Raw genomic sequence first — 20805 nt, 5'->3', positions numbered from 1 at the left:
TAGCTTTAGAAGTAAAAAAGCTACTGGACAAACAAGTCATTCAGGAGGCCCCACCAGACGAACACACTTCTGGGACTTACTCAATAATGGGGACTTCAGGCAAATTTTAGACCTCAACCTTCTCAGTCAGTATGTCAGACAGACAAAATTCTGGATGGTAATGGTGCAGTCCATTCTCCCATTATTGAGAAAGGATGACTGGATGTGCTCGATAGATGTTCAGGATGTATACTACCATATAATGGAGAGACGATCTGGAAGGTTTTTATAGTTCCAGTTGAAAGACAGTCATTTCCAGTTCAGGCATTGCGCCCTTGGGTTTTCATCAAGTGTATGGTGGTGGTCAAGCTCATTCTAGACTTTTAAGGGTTTGGGTGTTACTGTATATGGGTAACTGGCTTATCTCTGTGTCCACGAGGAATTTACACATCCATGCCAGGGATTCCTTGCTCTAGCTTTGCACTTAACTCTGTATTAATTGAACTCTGGCAAGTCCAAGTTTCACCCTGTTGAAACAGTAGTATTTATAGGCATTCAGCTGGATGTGAGATGCCAGGTTTTGGGACTTCCCGAGAACAGGTTGGCCATCCTTCACAAACAAGTATTAGAAGTCTTTTCCAGCCAGAAGCCACCAGCGAGCCTTATTCTTTGCTTTATAGAATTGATGACAGCTTCTATTACCTTAGTCCCTCTAGCCAGGTATCACTTGAGAGTTCTTCAGTGGGCACCGTCATTGCAATTGTCCATCAGACATCAACCCATGAATTTCCAAGTACATCTAAGAAACATTTGCAGAATGCCCGTACACTGGTGGCTCAAGTCCCAGACATTCTCTTAAGGTCACTTCTTTTTTCTTTCTACTTCCAAGGCCATGGTGACCATGGATGCCTCCCAGCTTGTTTGAGGAGCACTACATGGGAAGGACTGTTCAAGGCACAAGGTCCTCTTCCGAGGCCAGTCTTCATGTCAGTATTGTGGAGGTGAAGGTGGTCCTCCTAGCATTACAGGCCTTCCAGGACTCCCTCCCTCTTGGAGTGATAGCCATTTAGATGAACAAACATGTCTGTAGTCTGGTGCATCAACAAGCAGTGGATAACATGCTGCTACCCATTATTTCCAGAGGCGATGAGAGTTTGGCAATGTGCAATATCTTCTGACCGCTTTCTGGTATCAACACACATGCTGGGGAAATCCAGTGTTCTAGTGGCAAGGTTCATAGGAAGTTACTAGGTTAATGGCCCTAAAGCCATTACAATGCAAGTTCAACTCTTGTACCCTTAAGGGTCTAGAGATATGGTCTATGCTTTAAGCAGATCTAATTCGGCACCGACTGCCCTATCCAAAAGGGATACAGCTGAAACCTGTGGGGTGAGTTTGCAGTTTCTCATCCAGTCATCCAAGTTACGCTTAAAAAGGGTTAACAAAGGGCTGTGTTTAACCAGTATTTGGAGTTTATTCCAGTGGAGAGGCAACCTCTGGTAGACATATCTGTCTCTCCAGTAAGTCCTGTTGATGTCACATGCTAGGTTAAGGTCCCTAGAGTGAGTGAATCATGTACCATTTGACTTACGAATGTACAGCATTTCCATTAAGGCAGGATCAGAGGTTGCTGTTTATGCAAAGCGCAGGTCACCTTTGAGTAGTCTGTACAATACAGAGTATAGTGACAGTGATTTCAGTCTGTCCACATAAGACGTGTGCTGAAGACCCTGAATTTTCTTTGTGAGGAACCTTTGAGGCCTCACCACTTGCTGCAGGTGCTTATTTAGATACATACCAAAGGGAGCATTGTACTCTATTATTGGCCTGATGAGGAAAGAGTGCAGGGAGGTTATAACCTCTATTCTTCTGGAAGGTATGCCTTTGCTTATGAGGTGAGCAATATAGAAGGCCTTCCTTACCACCATGGAGAAATGGTGATCAAAATTAAGGTTGCTGTCAACCTGTGTGCCAAAATCTCTCACCACTGTTTTAGAGCTTGGGGGTGTTATTAATATGGTAATCTGTAGGAACATTGCCCTTGCTAAAGGGGACGATAATGCATTTTTTTGCATTGAGTTTAATACCATGACTTTGGCGCCAATCATTGGTTTGTGCAAGTCCTTCTTGTAGAATTGTTGACATTGTTTGGGGACTCAGTGACTGCTCCCAGTTTGCAGTCATCAGCAAACTTTGTCAGCCACAGACCTTTTGTTTTTGCCTGTCCTTCTGATTAGTAGACTCCAAACAATAGGGGCCCTAGCTCCAATCCCTGTGGAATACCAATGGTAACTGGTCTGCTGGTACAATTGGAATCCCCTATTTTGACTGTGTGTTTTCTGTCGGTGAGTCAGTTTACAACCCACCTGACAGTATGTGGGTTGACCCTCAGCTGGATGAGTTTTTCAGTGGTGCCTGGGTGGGGAATTGTGACAAAGGCCTTGGCCAAGTCTAGTAAGTACGCTGTATACACAGATTTGCCTTCATCTTGGGCTTTGGTGACCGTCTTTAATAAGTCTACCAGGTTCAACAGGCAGGATCTCCATTTAACAAAACTAAACTAGGTTGGGTCAAGTGTTTGAAGGTCTCCTATATCCTTTTTGAGAAGGTCTTTGATGCTTCTCTCCATGGCTTTGCAGATATGGCTGGTCAGGCTAATGAGTCTATAGTTCCCAGGGTCAGTGAATGCACCCCTCTTGTGCAAGGGGGATGATGGTAGCAGTTTTCCATTCAGCAGGGACAAAACCAATGCTTAAGCTATGGTTGAAAAGAGCACCCAGTGGTGTTGCTAACTCCTGTTTTACACCATTGGAAATGCAGCCTAGGATGTTATCAGGTCCCATAGAGGCTGTTTGACATTAGAGAGAGCTGTTAAGACCTGCTCTTTAGAGATACTAGGTGGAGAATAAGTGGTAGAAGTGCTTTGGGGTATATGTGGTGGGGACACAGAACAGATTTTATGTCACTTGGGTCAACCATGCTGCAATTTATTTGCCTTCCTTGTCAGCACGAAGTGCGCCAGGTACATTGCCCGGATGCCACAGGAGGCGGAGTCACCGAAGGATACTTTTGACTCACATTTTGCCCCCAGGGCTCCTGCACGCCTTTCCTCCTCCCCCCACTTACCACAAAATTCTTACAGAATGCCTCAAAGAGGAAGGTCATGGTCATCCTCATTGACCCTTTCTGGCCTCAACAGAAGTGGTTGCCTTTTCTCTGGCCTTATTTGATAGACCCTCCTTGGCTGCTGGATCCCAGACCAGAAATTTTCTCTCACCCATCTGGAATGCCTCACCCAGCATTGAAGCCCTCAAGTTAATTGCTTTGTTTCTCCACTTCCATTGATGGCTAGTCAGTTCAGTCTTTCCTCTGAAGTAATCCACATTCTTACTTCATCCCAAAGATCATCTACCAGAAAGATTTACAAAAGCAAGTTTAAAAGGTTTGCTGTTTGGGCCTCCCATAAGAATCTGAACCCCTTTTTGGCTCCTCTTTTATCCAATTTAGACTTTATGGTTTCCCTTTTTTCACAATGGGGCCAGCTACTCAACTTTCAAAGTCCAGTTAGCTGCCATTTTGAGTTTTCATATTGGAGGAAATCAGTCCTCTATGGCTTCCCTTAGATTATCCAAGGTCTTCCACAGGGGTACTTTCCTTTTCAGATCTCCCCTAAGGGATCATACACCTCTTTGGGACATCACTATCCTGTTACAAGCTTTAATTAGACCTCCTTTTGAACCTGCAGCTGAGGTGGACTTCAGATTTCTGGCTTGGAAAAAGTTATTTTCGCTAACAGTTACTATAGGTAGGGAGAGTATTGGAATTGCAGGCCTTTTCTTGCAAAGCTCCTTACCTGATCTTTCATAAGGATAGTGTCCTTGCAAACCAACCCATCCTTTATTCCAAAGGTAGCAACAGAGACTTTGTTAAATCAATCTATCGATCTTCCAGTCTTCTTCCCTAATTTTATGAACAGATGGGAGTATATGCTACATTTGTTGGATGTGCATTGTCAGCTCCATTTCTACCTCCACCATACAAAGAAAATTAGAAAGTCTGATTGACTATTTCTTTGTCAACAGCAAAATCAGAGCAGTGAGTCTCTAAAGTGACTCACTCTGTATGGTTATGCGACTGCATCTTGTATGTATATAATGAGTAGGAGTTGGTCTTACCTAAACCCATCAAGGTTCATTGACTAGATCTGTGGCTACTTCTTATGCCTTCAAGAGCTTCTGTTGATGATATTTGGTCTGCAGCCACTTGGTCCATTGTACCTACCTTCATTTCTCATTATAAATTGGATTTGTACGGTCAAAATAAGGCTGCTTTTGGTTCAGCCGTCCCCCAGAATATCCTTTCATAAGACCTCCCAAGACTATTCATTAAATGGGGACTCTGCCCCTTCTGTTGAGGAACGGACAGAAGAGACATCGGATATGAAAGTTATGTACTTACCATAATGATAGATCTGTGTTGTCTGCTTCTGTCCTTCCACAACTTCCCACCCTCCTTCCCCCTTCCCTGTTGTTATTTATTAATACCTGGTATGGATAGTATTGCCTTTTTCTGGGTCTGCTCATATGCTTTTCAAGCTCCAAAGCAGAATATGAGCTAAGTATTAAGTTTTATGAATTATGGTCTATGAGGAGAGGGTCCTTTGCCCATTATGAGTTGCCTTGTGCAAACTCCATCTGATGTAATTTTAGGCACAGGAGGGGATTACGTGTAAATGAAGGATCCTGACCTTTGGAAATAAAGTCTAGAGTGGCCAAAGTTAGATCTGAGGTCAGATCCAAAGACTCTTCTTTTAAAGAATGATAGAAGCAGAGGAGATCATTCAGTGTAGAAAGTACATAATATTTGTTTTTCTTGCTCTACTTAGAAAGAACTGGAGAAAGAAAGGACATCCTTTGTTTTTATAGATGGTCCTTCATTGAAATAAATGACATCCAGTCACAGAAGAGGATATAATCCTGAGAAAGCTGTTTTGAAGTACAAAACCAATAAGTATCTTCTCAGGGCTGGAGGAGTACTGTGTGCAAAGACTGGCAAAAAAAAGTCCCTACAGCTGATCATCAATGGACCCTAGTGCTTCTCCTCCCAGTATGTATCATCCTGTGTTTAGATGGTAGACATACCTAACTGTTTTGCCAGGGATGGCCTACACATGTCCCCAAAAGGCTTTTGTATTCATAGATTCGTAGATTGTTACTAGACTAATGACTGGGGGGGGGGGGGGGTGCTTTCTAAGCCAAGCCAAATTTTCCCAAAAGAATAATGATATCCTGTATCCAAATAAAACACTGAGGGCCAGGCATTTGTAAGCTATCTCTATCTATAAGGGACATGGGTGCCAGGGCCGATGTAAATTTCCTGTTCCCCATCCACTGGTCTAGGTTGCACTTAAATTGGGTAATAGATGAACTCCGCTTCACATGGATGGAAGGCCTGTTCCATAAGAAGGGCAGTCTCTGGAGCAGATATTTGTGTCTCCCGCATATTTCTGTTTACGTCACAGAAAGAGAAAGGGTTTTAAGGTGCTCTGCATAAGGCAGGCAGATTTGTTACACCTTGTATTCTTTTTGTTATGCCTGGTCAGGTACATACCAAAGGGAGCTTTGTATTCTCTGACTGGTCTGATTAGGGCAGAGTATAGTGAGATAATGACCTATTTGGACCTAGATGCCATGGCCTTATTTATAAGTTGTGTAACATAAAATAATATGACATTAATTTTCTTATTTTACATTTGTTTACTGTGAAAGTCTGACTGGACACAGGTCCTTTTTCAGCTGAGGCTTGGGGAGAAAAGCTCCACATAATAATACATAAGTACAGAATAAATAATATAAAGTAATAAAATTGATACAAATGCAATTTAACAATGCTAGCATAAGGCACAAACGTAAAATATGAGTAACATTTATACACGAGGACATTGAATATACATGAAATATACGTTCATATATGAATAGGAGTATTTTGTACATCTGTGATGGTACGTATTGACAATAGAACAATAGTGGCAGTGACAGTAGTGATGTAGTCATAAGCTTATTGGACATAACGGTTATAGCTGTAAATTAAGTCAGATATAGAGCTGTGTTTGGAGAGATGGTGGAGTAGATAGGATCAGAGATTAGGAGAAAATAGTAGGGAAAGAATAAAGGAGTAAGACAAGATGCAGAGTAAGTAGTATAAATGGAATAGGTGGTGGAAGTGAACCATGCAGGGTGTCTGAGTGGAGGGGGAAATAGAGAAGGAGGGACTCTAGTCTGGCTTGGAGTAAGGACATAACCAGTGATTTTTAAGTTAGCTTTTAGTGCAGCTTTGAATGTATGGGGTTATAGAGAGGGGGAGGATATTCCATAATTTCGATATAATATAGGAGAAAAGAGCAACCCCAGCTGAGTTCTTGGTTTTGATTACTTGGAGTTGATTTTTGCTGCTGGAGCTTAGTGGTCTGGTGGTACAGTAGGGCTGGAGTAGATTTTGGAGGGATGGGACCTTTAGAGGATAGGTCACTAACAAGTGAGTAAATGAGAGTTGATTTAGCTGAAGAAGTTGTAGGAGTTTGAGCCAGTTAAGTTCAATGAGTGAGCTACAGTGGTGACTGCGATAGGTAGCTCTGGTGCCAAACTTGGCCATTTTGTTGTAACAAGCCTCAAGCTTTTTTGTCTTTGGTTGGTAAATATGGGAGAGGCGTAGAATAGATTGGAGATGAGGTGGGGATTGGCAACTGAGATTCTAGCTGTTTTGGTGAGGAATTGCTTATTTCTGTACAAAGCCCCTAGTTTTATGTGAACTTTTTTTATGGTTAGGGAAATGTGTAAGTCAAATTTGAAATAGTTGTCACTCTCAACACCTAATAGCTCGGTATGTTTTGTGGGGGAGATGATGGTATTGTCATTGGCTGTAATATTAAAATAGGAGTTAGTTAGGTTAGATTTTGAGGATTGGAAGATGAGGAGTTTAGTCTTGTTTGGGTTGAGTATTAACTGGGCATTACATAGCCAGGTTTCTATGGAGGTAAAGGCATTCTGAGTGATCTTATGCAGTTTGGGTAGGGATTGGGCTGAGGAGATGATGGTGGAATCATCTGTGTACTGTATGAGAGAGGAGTGTTTGGTTGCAGTGAATAAATTATTGGTGAACAGAAAGGAGAAGAGTAGAGGTCCAAGGATGGATCCTTAGGGAACACCGAGAGAGACAGGGAGTTGTGGAGATATGTCATTATGCCAAACAACAGATTGTAGGCGACCTGTTAGGTGCTGTGAAACCAGCCAGTAGCTGATTGGGAAAAGGTTAGATTAGTGAGAACAGAGATTAGTTGTTTGTGTGAGACCATGTCAAAAGCCTTGGATAGATCTAGGAAGGTAACAGAGGAGTATAGGCCATTGTTTTTATGTTGAAGGATAGTGTTAGTAAAAGAGAGTAAGGCAGTGGTAGTGGTATGGTATGGTCTGAAGCCATGTTGTGTGCTGGAGAGGATGTTATTAGGAGGTAATCTAGGACTTAAAAGGACATATTAGCCGAAAACTTGTCACACCCCATAGAGCTTTTTAAGGAGTGCCTGTCTTCAGAAGCTTCCAATTTAACAAAAAAAATCTGAATCACATAAAGGTATTGCTGCCAGTGCAAGGAGCCTCAGCAAAAAAACTTAAGGCACTGCTTACCATGAAATGCACGGATATATCCACCATCATGGAGACCTGTTAGTGATCATTGAGAACACCCCATCAGTACATGGATTCAACACTACCATATGGATAGGCACACTGCAATTTCAATAAAGTCAGTAAAGGCAGCAGTGTCTCTATATTTGTAAAACAAAATATCACCTCCAGGCTCATTAGACAGGAGAATAAACTTGCCATTAACAAAACCGCTTATAATTTCATAGCTAACTGCAGGACCCCCTCTTTTTCCTCCCTTAGCCCATGCTTCCTGCTTGACTTGTATGGAGTCACTGTGCATCAGGCCAAAACACCATTCTCCTAGGGGTCGTCAACTACCCTTCTTCAACTGGGGACTTGTACATTCCCTAACATGTATGCGCCAGTTAGTCCACAACCCAACCTGGGAAGACAGAATTCTGGATGTGGTCCTCACCATTATGAGACAGCTCTGTTCCTCACCAGTTTTAACTCCCTTCCTTGTCAAATCAGACCATAAGTCAGTCACATTCGCCATAAGACCGAAGCATCCTCAAATACCTCTGTGTTCAGAAATTGAGTGAAGGCTAATCTATGGGTGATGACTTAGCTAAATTAAGTATCCCTCTCTACTGTGATGACCACATTGTGTATGTGGAATCCCTTATTCCCCAATTCAGTACACATGTGAATAGCTGCAAAGATGCATGTGTGCCCCTCCAAAGCAATTACAATGCAAAATTTAAAAATAACCCCCTGTGGTGGAACCCAAATATAAACAGGTTCTGTAATAAAAGAGAAGAAATCATTGCACACAATAACAAATATAACTATAAGATTTCAAAAACTCTTTTGCTAAGCCTAAAACAGGACCTGTTAAACTCTCTATAGATGCTGTTCAGTATCAGCCTCCAAACTGGCTGTGTACCATAGGAATGGAGGACAACAATAGCCATCCCCTTGCAGAAAGGTGGAACATCAACAGACCTGGACAATTATAGACCAGTAAGTCTGACCAGCCTCATCTGTAAGGCTACAGAGAGAATCATTAAGGAATTAATAAACAAGGACATAGGTAACCTACAAACTCTTGACCCAATCCAGTTAGTTTTTGTCAAGGGGTAGATCCTGCCTGCTTAACGAATTGATGTCTTTGAGAAGGTTTCTGAAGCAATGGATGGAGGGAATTCAGTACAGACTGCATTTCTAGACCTCACAAAGGCATTCAACACCATCTCATACTCAAGTATTTTTGATCTACTGTCCAAGCTAAATGTTGATCCCTATGTAACTATTTGGATAACAAACTGGCTTACAAGTACAACTCAAGAAATTGGGCTACGTGGCTCTATCTCCTCCAAAAGACCTCTCACTAGTGGTATACCCTAGAGTTCTGTCCTTGGGCCACTATTTTTTTTATTTATTTTTCAGAGGTCAAAGCTAATATAAAGGGCTTGTGGCTGACTAAGTTTGCAGATGATTCTAAACTTGTTGCCATCATAAAATCTCCAGCGGGATCAAGATCCCCCAAGAGGGTCTTTCCTAAACAAATAGCTGATGATGTAACCATAGACTAAAACTAAATCCCAAGAAATATATAATAGTCTTCTTATCGCACCAACATACCCCAGAAAATTTAATTGGTAGTTAGGGACCTGGAAACCTACATGGACAACAAACTGTCCATTGATCACCATTTATCCACTACTGTAAGCAGGTCCTTTTTCATTGTGCAGCTTATTGTTATGGTTTTTAGGTTCAGGGATGTGAACATTTCAATGTACTTTGTCAGGATGATTGAGTATAATGCCCCTTTCAGTATGTACCTTTCCAAACACTTAACATGACTTAAATGACCACACTGCCTTCTCTCTAAGAAAATCAAGGACCTAAATCACAAAAGCTGCACTGACCATCTCAATGCCTTGTCCCTCTTCTCAGTATCATACAGGCTACTGAGGGGTGATCTCTGCAGAGTATCAACAAACCCTATCCTTTCTAATGTATTTCACATCCATTCAGACATCCAGTGGTAGAATAAATATCTGTTCAAGATATCTTAATCTGTTCTGCAGCATAGGTAGAACATGTTGGGAGGGATAGCTATGTTTCATCGAGAGTGCCACTTCTTTGGAAATCATCTTGCTCTCCACATAAAGCAAAGTATGTCCCTTAGTCTGTTCATACATATTTTGGATGAATGGATGGGGAACAGCAAATTCACCCCTGGTTTAGCACACTTGTCTGTTATGGATAGGGATAACATGTAAATTTTCTGCCTCTCTCTAGGTTATTCGTACTTGCATTCCAATGGCTAAAAACATCATGGGAATGCAGGACTAGACTTCTAAAGATTATCATGGATCAGTAGCCTAGTAGGTACCTATGAATGTACAAAGGATTCTCAGGTCTGCATAATGTTTTTTGGTGTGATGTTTTTTTCTTATGCCTTAATTGTTAATGTCTGATGGGTGGGTGTGCAGTGGGAATGTTCTGGCATATCATCCCACCTCTGCAAGAGAGTTAGCTAATGTCCTCTACCCTTCTCCTCAAAGATAACTCCCTTCTCCATGTTCCCTGCCTTCAACAGAGATTGAGTATGAGGAACATCTAGGTATGCATCCTCCTTCCCTGCCAGTGCCTCAGACATCCAGGCCGCTAATCAAACCAGGGTCACCTGAGCTATAGTCAGGGCTTTCTCCCACTACACCACTGTGGTAGCTTGCTGAAGAACCATTTGTTTAAGATTTGAAGTTACTCTAGTCGTCTTAAATGTCAGTGTAGGAAAACTTTGTGAGTTCTTTAATAATTTAACATTTGTATATAATTTATACACTTTAGGTTTGAAGGAGAGGGTTGTTCTTTGTAGCAGAAAGTTGAAGTATGCCTGCATTTCAGGAGTACCTCATTCAGTGATGTATTTTAGAACATAGCTATGGTGCAACCAGATGTCTTTGTCAAGTTACAGGCACCTAGCAAACTGCTTCCTTATTAAGTTATATGCAGAAAACAGCATAACATGTTTTAATCAGTTATCGGTAAGCAGAAGCACTGAATCTCATTTCATCCGAGTGATGCTGCCAGGTGCATATGCAGTTAACTCCTACTGACGCCTCTAGATGTCAAATATTGCTTGTTCATATTTGCATCAATAATTCCAGAATCATGCTATGTTTAAGGTTTTAAAAGATTTCATCTTAAAACTTATACAATGGCAAACTCAACTGCATTTGACATCTGTCTAGTGCAGCTAAATAGATATTAACTGTTATTTTTTATGATATGAATTTGTATAGATATATTTTTCACATTTTTCTAAATATCTCAACTACCAAGTAACACAGAATTCCTTAGCCTCACATGAAAGCTTTCAACTAGATGCATAAAATGCTGCTGACAGTAAGTATGCAACTTGAGTGGGTGCTGAGATATTGTAAGTTTACAAAATATTACAAATGTAATAGTTACTGTGTTTACTGTGACTTCTAAAATATGGTTTAAGACCTAGCACCTAAAGCATGCTACCACTGTAAAAATAGTTTGCCCTGAAGAGTTTGCCATTTATACTTCTTTCATAACCCCTATGGTTCCAGAAATATGAACATTTGTTTGAAATGTGAGGATATAATTTGATTCTGTCAAAAGGCTTAGGCTCCACCCATTGGAAGTTATAGTGCAAACTTCCTGAGCTCCATTGGAGTGAATGAGGTATGCATGATTTCTTCCTTCTAAGGAAAGAATGTATTTCAATGCACCCCAGTTTACTTTAACTCAGATTTTATTTTTGTTTGCATAAAACGTGGAAAAAGCTTTTGGTTTTGGAATTTCTCTGAGTGAAAACTTAAATTAGATACTACCAGACAACAAATCCTTAGAAATCTGCAGTTAAAAATGGTGCTATCTCTTTTGAAATAGTTTATTGAATTTGTTTCTTTTTTTTCTCTTGACAGGATTCACTGAGTATTGTTGCTGCTATTATCATTGAGTATCAGAGCTCACTTCTCCTGCATCTACCTGTCCAGCTCCGTTCTCAGTCGAAATGTTTGATGTTTGCACTTATGCCAAAAACAAAAAGTTACAAGACCTTTTTCTCACAGGTAAGTTTTAAAATGATTTCAAGGCATACAAATTTCTAGAGAAGTCAGAAGTATAGTGAAACTTTCAGTGTTATTTACTATTATTATTATGTTCATGAATTTCTGAAAGGAACACTGCAAAAAGTCAATAAATTGACTTAAAGAGACTAATATCTGCATGTAGTCAGTAAAACAAACTAAGATTAAATATTCCTAGTAACAGGACAACAGCAAGGTTACCCTTGTAATAATCTGCAAAAGAGCATCATATAAAACAGTTTGTAGAGGAAGAAGTACCTGATATTTAACCAGAATGTTTACTTAGGTAGATTCACCTGTGTGTTATTCAATAAGTTTGTGGCTTAATCATCTTATTTAAAGTTGTCATTCTTGGCCATTTTGCTTTAGGGATAGTTTTCTTCTGCTTGAGACAGGATGGCTCCCTTCAACCAATGTTCAGTTACACGGTTGTTCTGTACCACCTCCCATGTAACCATATAACTTATTGTGGCAGGTGCTCAGCTCTTTTTTGTGCAGAAGCGATCGTATTTTACTTTTAATAGCTGGGATAAAGATATAACATTGAATTTAATTTTTATTTATTTCTTAAGCAGAGGAGAGATCGTATTTTACTATTAATAGCTGGGATAAAGAGATAACATTGAATTTAATTTTTATTTATTTCTTAAGCAGATAAACCCACTGGACACATGTCCCATTTCATGAGTGACCTGGGAACACAGTCTATTCAAGTGAATTAAGTGACTTGCTCAGACGTACAGTAGTTAGATGGAGGCTGAGAGAATCAAACCCGGGATTACAGGAATCAGTTGGTTAACAGCTCATAGTCAAGCTTAACTATATAACAGTGATAACTTTTCATATCTATTGGTATCTGTTACTCTGATAATGGCAGAAGAGGTACTGCATGACTGTTGATGTGTTGTTCGTCCATAGTAATCATGAACTTTGTACTGCAAAACATTGACTAATACACATATCAAAAAGAATAAAAAGAAACATTAGAAGAGCACCCTAACTGAACAGTGCCATAAAAAAATCAGCGCTCACTGCAGTCTATGCCCTAATACTAAAAGTGAGGTTCTGGTTAAAAACTTTTAAATAAGTAGGGCACCCAAAATGCGTGATTAAATTTTGTTTACATTTGTTTGTCACATCTGATAAAACCTCTGTAATGATCAGAAAGTGTGATTTTCTGCTTCTTCTAATGTCTTTGAATAAAAATTCAAGAGAAGCATGTTTTGTACATGCTTAAAATGTTCACTGGCTAGTGAGCACGCACCAACCTTGGATGCAGCTGAGACAATTTGTAGACACCTACCTGTGAGCTTAGAAATGGACAGCTTTGGAGCAAGAAGAAAGACCAAAGTAAAATGAATTTGTAACAAACTAGCTTGTTTAAAAAATAAGGTTCCAAAGTAGCATTTAGCTTACAATGTATCATGCAAAGGATGGGCAACATAGAAAGGCACATTAATGAACAGTAGTAAGAGAACAGCAGTCTTAAGAGTGATTTGTATATTAATGAATCATGTAACACATGTAGGACAGGCAGATTTCCTGCACTACTTCCAACAATTTAATATAGCTTAACAAATAGGAAAAGGAGCCTAGCAGTTAGAACCAGGTAGGAGTGTCCTCTTTGACCTTTATTTGCATTATATTTAGAATCATTGGCAAAGAAAATAAAGGACTCAGAAATTCAAGAATAAAATTGGTATGGTAGTGAAGAAAAGTTGACTTTATTTGTAAATGGTATTATTTTATACCTGATAAAACCAGCAAAGGACATTTCAGTGTTGTGGAACATTCTGAGACAATTTTGAGTTATTTCAGGATAAAAAAATGAAGACAAAACAAAGGCGATAGCTGTAAACTATGTACCCACACACAAATTGGTTCAGCAATACCCATATTTAGGGGAACATGATAAAATGAGGTACTCGGGAGTATGGATTAAAAAGGATTGTGCTATGGCAGCTAAGGATATGTGGGAAGAGACTAGTCAAGAAATAATACAAACACTGTGAAATTGGAAGTGCTGTTTTATGGATATGGATAGCAAGATGCAAGCAGTGAAACTGCTTTTAGTCCCTTTAGTTGTATACACAGGTCAGGCATATTTTTATCAACCAGAGTAGAAGTTGTGGTTAGCAATTGATAAAGAGTTGAAGGATTTTATCTGGGAGGGGAAGAGGGCAAGAGTCAAGTGGTATAAACTGATACTTCCAATCACAGAAGGTGGTTTGGGATTCTCTGATTTGAAGGGGTATCTCAGAGCTACACAGCTAAGGCTCCTATACATAGCACAAGCAAAAAGCTATAATTCAAAGTGGAGAGGGATGATGATAAAATGGGAAAGCTTAAAAACGAGGAGAGACTGGGATTTTGGATACAGATCCTTAAGGAGAATAACAATAACCGTGCAGAATATTATATTCATAAAATAGCAGAAAGTATTCTAAGATCTAAACCAACAAGGGGATGGAGAAAGGAGATTCTGCCAACAGGGATGACTGCAATTGTGGATACAAAGAATAGGCAAGAGGGGGCTGAAATTTACTGAAAAAATTTGGCAGATTATTCTGTATATTTTGTATGGTGGAGCTTTTCTCCCCGGGCCTCTGCTGAAAAAGGTCACAAGCTCAGTCGGACTGTCCCATTCAACAGATGTCAAATAAGTAAATAAAGGAACCAAGGTACTGGGAGCAAATAATTAGAGAGGGAAAGGTAGCAGAATAGGAAAAGGCCAAGAATTAATTTCCTTCCATATCAAGTATTGACATCAGAGTATAGGCAAATAAAAAGAAATGGGATCCTAAGCAAAAGACCAGCATTGGTAGAATTTTTAGTAGAATCTAGAAAAGAAGCTTCTGTTAAGAAAGGGATAATTAGTAGGGCATATAAAATATTGCATGATAGCTATAGGAATCAATCAGAGGAGGTTCAAAAGGATTAGGAAGAGAGATTGGATAAGCATTCACAAAAAAGGGTGGAGGAATATATGTATGCCTTCCAAATATGCAGCAAAGTCTAGAAACTTTAGGATCTTTGCTTGGCAGTGTTTGCACAGGTATTTTTATACCCTAAGCAGACTGTAAACAGTTTTTCCTCAGGTTGATTGCAAATGTTGTTAGTAATCGAGAACATATTTTTGAGGATTGTAGTTAGTTACCAGACATTTAAAATTCCTTGCAGACTACATTAATAGAAATACTGGGTGAGCAAATCGGTATAACTACTAGAAAATGTAAATTGAAATCTAAACCAACTGCACTAGAAGTAGTGAATATAGTAAGAGATAAAACAACTCAAAGTAGGATCTTTAAAAAAGGGTAAGAGCAAATTACATAGAACAAAAATGTGAGTTGTGGGAACAGTACATGCAGAATAATGTTTGGAGGAAGAATGAGGGAATGCAGGAATTGAATGAATGTTGTCATGTTTGACAATGACTGGATAAATTATAAGTGATGTATGTCTGCAATGAAAATGTGTTAATATAGTTTGTTCTAATTTTTTGTAAATGTATGATTGTGTGATAATTTAATAAAGATGTTTCTAGTTTAAAAAAAAAGGAACTTAGCAGTTTACTAATGTGGTCTCTAGGATAAAGATCTAAAAGAAATAGTACTATAAATTACATAGTAGCATCTGTGGGGTAAAAATAAGAATAAATGAAATTGTTAGAATACTTAGACGACATGCTAATGAAAACCACATGTGTACTGTACTGTGAGTGATTTTCAATTGAAGAAATCACTGAAACACTGGAACTCAAAAATAAAAATCAAGAAACTCAGAGCTTTCACACGCACCCTCTCATAGCACAGCCATCATTTTTTTGTGCCTTGATGCCTGATGACCATCAGCTCTCTTCTCTGTATTGGCCTGTTCATTCCTCAGGGGGCAAGAGCTGCTCCCAGCCAATTCTTTCTCTATGAGGCGAGAGCCAATCACAGAGCCGTCATCTTGGCAGCCATTATGGTATTTTTATGGACGTGGCTTAATTACGCCTCCTAATAGTGATGTGGGCTCCACATTACCATAGAGGGGACACAGTGTGCCAGTGATAGAGAGAATTGCCCACTCCTTTGCAAGAGTTACTCCAAAGGGTTGGGTGAACCCACCCACATCCCTCCTACTGAGGCCTAGTCTCAGGGGAAGCAGTTTACACCACTCCCCTGAGTTCCAGGTCACTACAGGGAGAGCAGCTAGCACAAACATTTCTAACAGATGAGCATGCCAACACAAGTCGCACATGTCTTTCCCACCCCTCCACAAATTTTCCAGCTTCCTGAGCCATTTGTCGGTCTGTGATCTTTTTGAACTGCTCATCCTCTGTCTTGGAATCATCTTTTTAAATATTTTTATTAAATTATCACTTAAGGCATATGCAAACACATATTAACAGAAAAGAAGATAAACCATATTAACATGCTTTCCATTTTTCTTTCTTCATAACTGTCATCAGTCCAACATTAAATAATTTGCTCAATTCCTGTATTTCCTTAAACCTCACTCCTCCTCCTGAACATTATTCTGCCTGTGTTGGTCCCACAATTTCCATTTATTTCTATGTAATTTGCTCCTTCCCTTTTCCAATTCTTGTAGCTCTTTTATAATATATAATACTTCAAATGTAGTTGGTTTAGCCTTTGAGTTCCATTTTCTAGGCCTTACAATTTGCAGGCAGTTCAGATCCTGTGGTCCAGCTGAGAATATTAATTTCCTTACTTATAGACATTTGCTCATCCAATATCTCTGATAGTACTCCGTAGAGAAATTTTAAAATGTGTCAACTCATTACACTCCCAAAACATGTGTTCCCAGTCCCCTGTCTCTCTCCCTCATCACACCTCCAACATTTGCAGTCTGAAGAAAAATCTTTGAAGTCTGTTTGGGGGTATAAAAATACCTATGCAAACTCTTCCAAGCAAAAATTCAAACCTTTTGGACTTTGTTGCATACTTGGTAGTCATACATATATTCTCCCATTGTTCCCTTGTAAACAGCTTTTCCAATCTCTCTTCCCAATTTTCTGTAACCTCTTCTGATTGATTCTTATAGTTATCATGCAATATTTATAATATATGCCCTGCTAATTGTATTAGTATAATATAATAATACTAATTTTTAAACAGTGCGGGAAGAAATAGCCAGGGAATTGTTATGGCTAGGCTTGTATAGGCCCTAGGGCCGATAGCCTAGTACCAACCTATGAATTATGCCTTTTTTAACAGTAGCTTCTGTTGTAGATTCAACTAAATCTCTACCAAGGTCCATCTTGGGATCTTAAGATGCATCTGATGAGATATATGAGATACTTCAGAAAATAGGCCAGTTGCCTGACAGACCAGTAAAGTAAAAACGCAAATCTAAAATGACAGCAGTATCTGAGTAACTTTACAATGCTGTTTGACAATAATTCCACCAAAGGCTTCACTAGAGCTACGGCATCTAACATTGCTGTTCACAGGCATACTTGGCTTAGATTGACCCAAAGTGCTCTTCATGAATGCTCATTTTAGAGACCAGATTTGTTTAGGCCATTGTTTAGACCTGAGGTAAAGGCAAACATGAAGAATAATGAGTAGGAGGACAAGACCCTCACCACTGCTGGTATCAAATTTCCATCCTCTAAAAATGTTTCCAGAAACACAGAGGAGCTCATGTCAAGTGTGGTTCAGACAAGAGCAGCAGCAAATTAAGGAGAATTCTGGGGAAAAAACACTAAAAGAGAAAAACTTCCAAAGGATTATGGATCATGTGAAGTGTTTTCGGCAGCCATTATTCATCAGCAGTGCATGTGTGGTGGATCAACAGCAGCTGTGAAGGCTTGTCTGACTGCTTCCCTCTGGAGGCAGTTGGAAGTCATTGTCACATTAGAAGGCAGTGACCACAGGCAGTTGGATAAGGACTGTTTCATGATCCACTTCAGCCTCACGACTGTAGGGCACAGGCAGCAGTCACTCAGCTCCTTTAAGACCCTTTCAGTTTCTGAAATGCCTCCCTTCCCCCCCCATAATATATATCTCCTCCCCTTCTTTTCAGCTCTCACTTGCTGCTTGGAAAGCTTGTATCCTTGGATCCCAGGCTCATAATGTGATTTTTCATCGTGATCATTGCTGTTTCAGTTAAATGTGTTGGTGAAATTCTCAGTTGTGTTCCTTATTTTAGGTCAGCTTCATCTTTTTTTTTTAAACTTAGAACTTTCTTAGGATATTGCAAACAGCATTAGCTATATCTTCATATCTCCTACTGTCATTTTGTGTGTTCAGACTAGCTGGAGATAGCTTTTGCTCTTTCAGATTTTTTTAATGTAGTTATTGCAGGATTGATTGTTTAGTTAATCTGATTGTGCTTTCTATCAGTTATGGCAGCTGGTACTACTGAATTATGACTCTTTGATTGTGACAGGTTTTGATTGTGTCCTGACCTGTGACATGATATTAAGTAAAATGGGTAAGGATAAATCTGCTGGGTTAAGAAAATGCAACAAATGTGGTCACAAAATTTCCTCCAAGATACACACACGCACACACACACATACACACTGTGCCCTTGATACCCAGTGGGAAATCTGTGATATTTTAGATCTAGGACCCTTCAGGAGCACAAAAACAAAATAATCCTGAATGGATTGTTTTTTATTGCATTTGTTTACAGATAAGGTCTGACTGGACAAAAGCCCATTTTCAGCTGGAGCTGGGAGTAGAAAAGCTACATACTATGATAAAATCGAAACACAATAATACTACACAACTAATACAGCAAGAATTATTAGACAGCAGTAGCAATACTAAAATAGCAGAATATACAATTGACTAGTAATACAAATGATCAGTTGTACAGCTTTACTTAAAAAAAGAAAAAAAACATTGGGTATCATTCAGCATAAAGTTTTGTCATCCAGGTAGTGTTTTGTTCATGGTTTAATTTCTCCAAGTCTCTGGGGTTTTTAATACCATGAAGAGAATGGATCCCCATTCCAAGATAAGAGTATGATTAAAGTTTATGAAATTAGTATTGATTCAGTCTTTGACGTTAGCCAAAAGTGCTCTTCACAGCACCTCCAGTGTGCCCCGTAATTGACTCCTCCTTGAATTTGTATGGAGTTTACATGTATTGGTAACGCATCTAAATACGACAGTAGATTCTTTTTTATGTGACCCATTGCTCCTTTTACTTTGAATTGTCTAGATATCCTTCTTCCACATTGCCTTCAATTCTGCCTGCAGATCCTGGTATTTTATGACTTTGTGTTACTTTGTACGCAAGATACTGTAATCACTGGGTGTAGCAATTTCAATGATCAATGCTACTACTTTTTGTCTTCTTTTTATGGATTACTACATCTGGTTTTCTTGTATCCATTTTTGAAAAGTAGGTAATGGGTAATCCCATGTGTTATAAACTTCGTTGTGTATAATACTTTGTGACTTCTGTTTCCAATGCTTTTCAGTTACTTCATTATTATAATGTTTGCACAATCCCCAGTGCAACAGTCTTGCCACATTATTATGCCTTTCAGTATGTAGGCCCTCTGCCATGAGTGTGTCACACCAGCAACAAGATTTGTGACTCTTTCAATTTCTGTTTTACAGAATCTGCATTTGTCTCTTTCTCCCACGTGTTCAATGGACTTTATAAACCAACATGTACATAGTCTGCTTTCCTGGCAGCCAATTTTAACCTTTCATCTTTTGGTTTAAATTCACCTCTCCTTAACCATTCCTGCATCAGGTCCTGATCGACATGAGGTTGTTCCAGGAGTTTTCTGCACTTACAACTATATTTATGCCTTTTTCCATATTTCTTGCCTTCTCATCTGATCCTTCTTTTTATATTACTTTTTTTGTTTTTTGGCACATTCAGTTGCTGCCTGATTTTTGTCTGTTACTGGTGTGTTTTCCACTTGACACTGATATGCTTTCTGCTAAACTAAGCAGGATAGTCATCTTAGACGTATTTTTCTCGTGTTTTAAAATTTTCATTATGTTTGGATCCTATGAGGTCAGCAGATATACATATGCAGTCCTACTATTGCATATCTATACATGTAATCAATTTCGAGGAGACACATATTTCTGTCAGAATGAGGAATATATAATCTTGGTATGCACTGATTTTTATGTATCATTTGATAAGCATGAAGCACTTTTCTCTTTTCCTGTCCAACTGAGCCAGTACATTTTAGGACCAGTTAATCATCCCAAAATTGTAAGTTAGAACAGGAAGCGCAAATTGATTTATAGCTTGGACTTTGTTCCTACATGTCAGGGCTGTTTACTTTTAATCTTCTAAAATATTCCTTACTGAATTTTATTCACATCTGTTCATGTTTTATTGTTGATCCTGTCTCAATTCCCAAATATTTATACACCATCTCTAGTTCAAGTTGCTTTATATCACATTCCTGTCCTAGACTGATATTTTCTTGATGCTGCAGCTGCTTTAAATGTTGCTTTTGCAAATTTATCAAGGCCAAATGACATTCTTATATCTTCTGAGCTTTGAGGTGTTCATCGGATGAAATATACACTTTTAGATTGTCCACAAAAAGAAAATAAGTCTTTACACTTTGTTTTCTGGGAGCCAAGTTGTAATGACCTAATCTGTTAATTAGACAGCTTAATTGTTTGAGAGCAAGACAAAAGAGCAGTGATGACAAAGAATCACCCTGGAATATCCCAGTTTTAATTTTTAACCCTGGGATAATAACTTGTCCTTTTTCATGGCTTAACGGCAAAATGATTTGCCACTGTTTCTTGGTCACTGTAATGTAATTGGTCAATGTAGGATGGATCTTACTGTATATGTTTGTAAGTACTCCTTTATCCATGAATGTGGGATGCTGTCGGATGCTTTTTTGTAATCTATCCATGCCACACTTGGCTTCTTCCCCTTTTTACATTGCTGCATTATGATTTTATTTAACAGTAATTGATCCTTTGTTCCATATAACTTTCTTTTGTTACCCTTTTGCACTATTACCATGATTGCGTTTTCTTCTAAATGACACTGTCTGTATCAATTCCAGTATATAGATTATACATTGCTGAAAAGCA

The 20805-nt window shown here is 39.1% G+C and overlaps 1 protein-coding gene across 1 annotated transcript in view; it reads left to right on the top strand.

The window, feature by feature from the left end:
• The window catches only part of DNAAF9 (dynein axonemal assembly factor 9), a 2711795-nt gene that overhangs the window by 1345204 nt on the left and 1345786 nt on the right, over positions 1-20805 (top strand). Inside the window, exon 22 of the mRNA XM_044064082.1 lies at positions 11588-11734. Within this exon, the coding sequence (XP_043920017.1) occupies positions 11588-11734 (147 nt within the window). The remainder of the gene's footprint in view (positions 1-11587; positions 11735-20805) is intronic.

The sequence above is a fragment of the Protopterus annectens genome, chromosome 2.part2 (genome assembly GCF_019279795.1).
Source record: "Protopterus annectens isolate FY-2018-M chromosome 2.part2, PAN1.0, whole genome shotgun sequence".
Taxonomy (NCBI): Eukaryota; Metazoa; Chordata; order Ceratodontiformes; family Protopteridae; genus Protopterus; species Protopterus annectens.
This window is presented reverse-complemented; position numbering and strand designations above follow the sequence as displayed.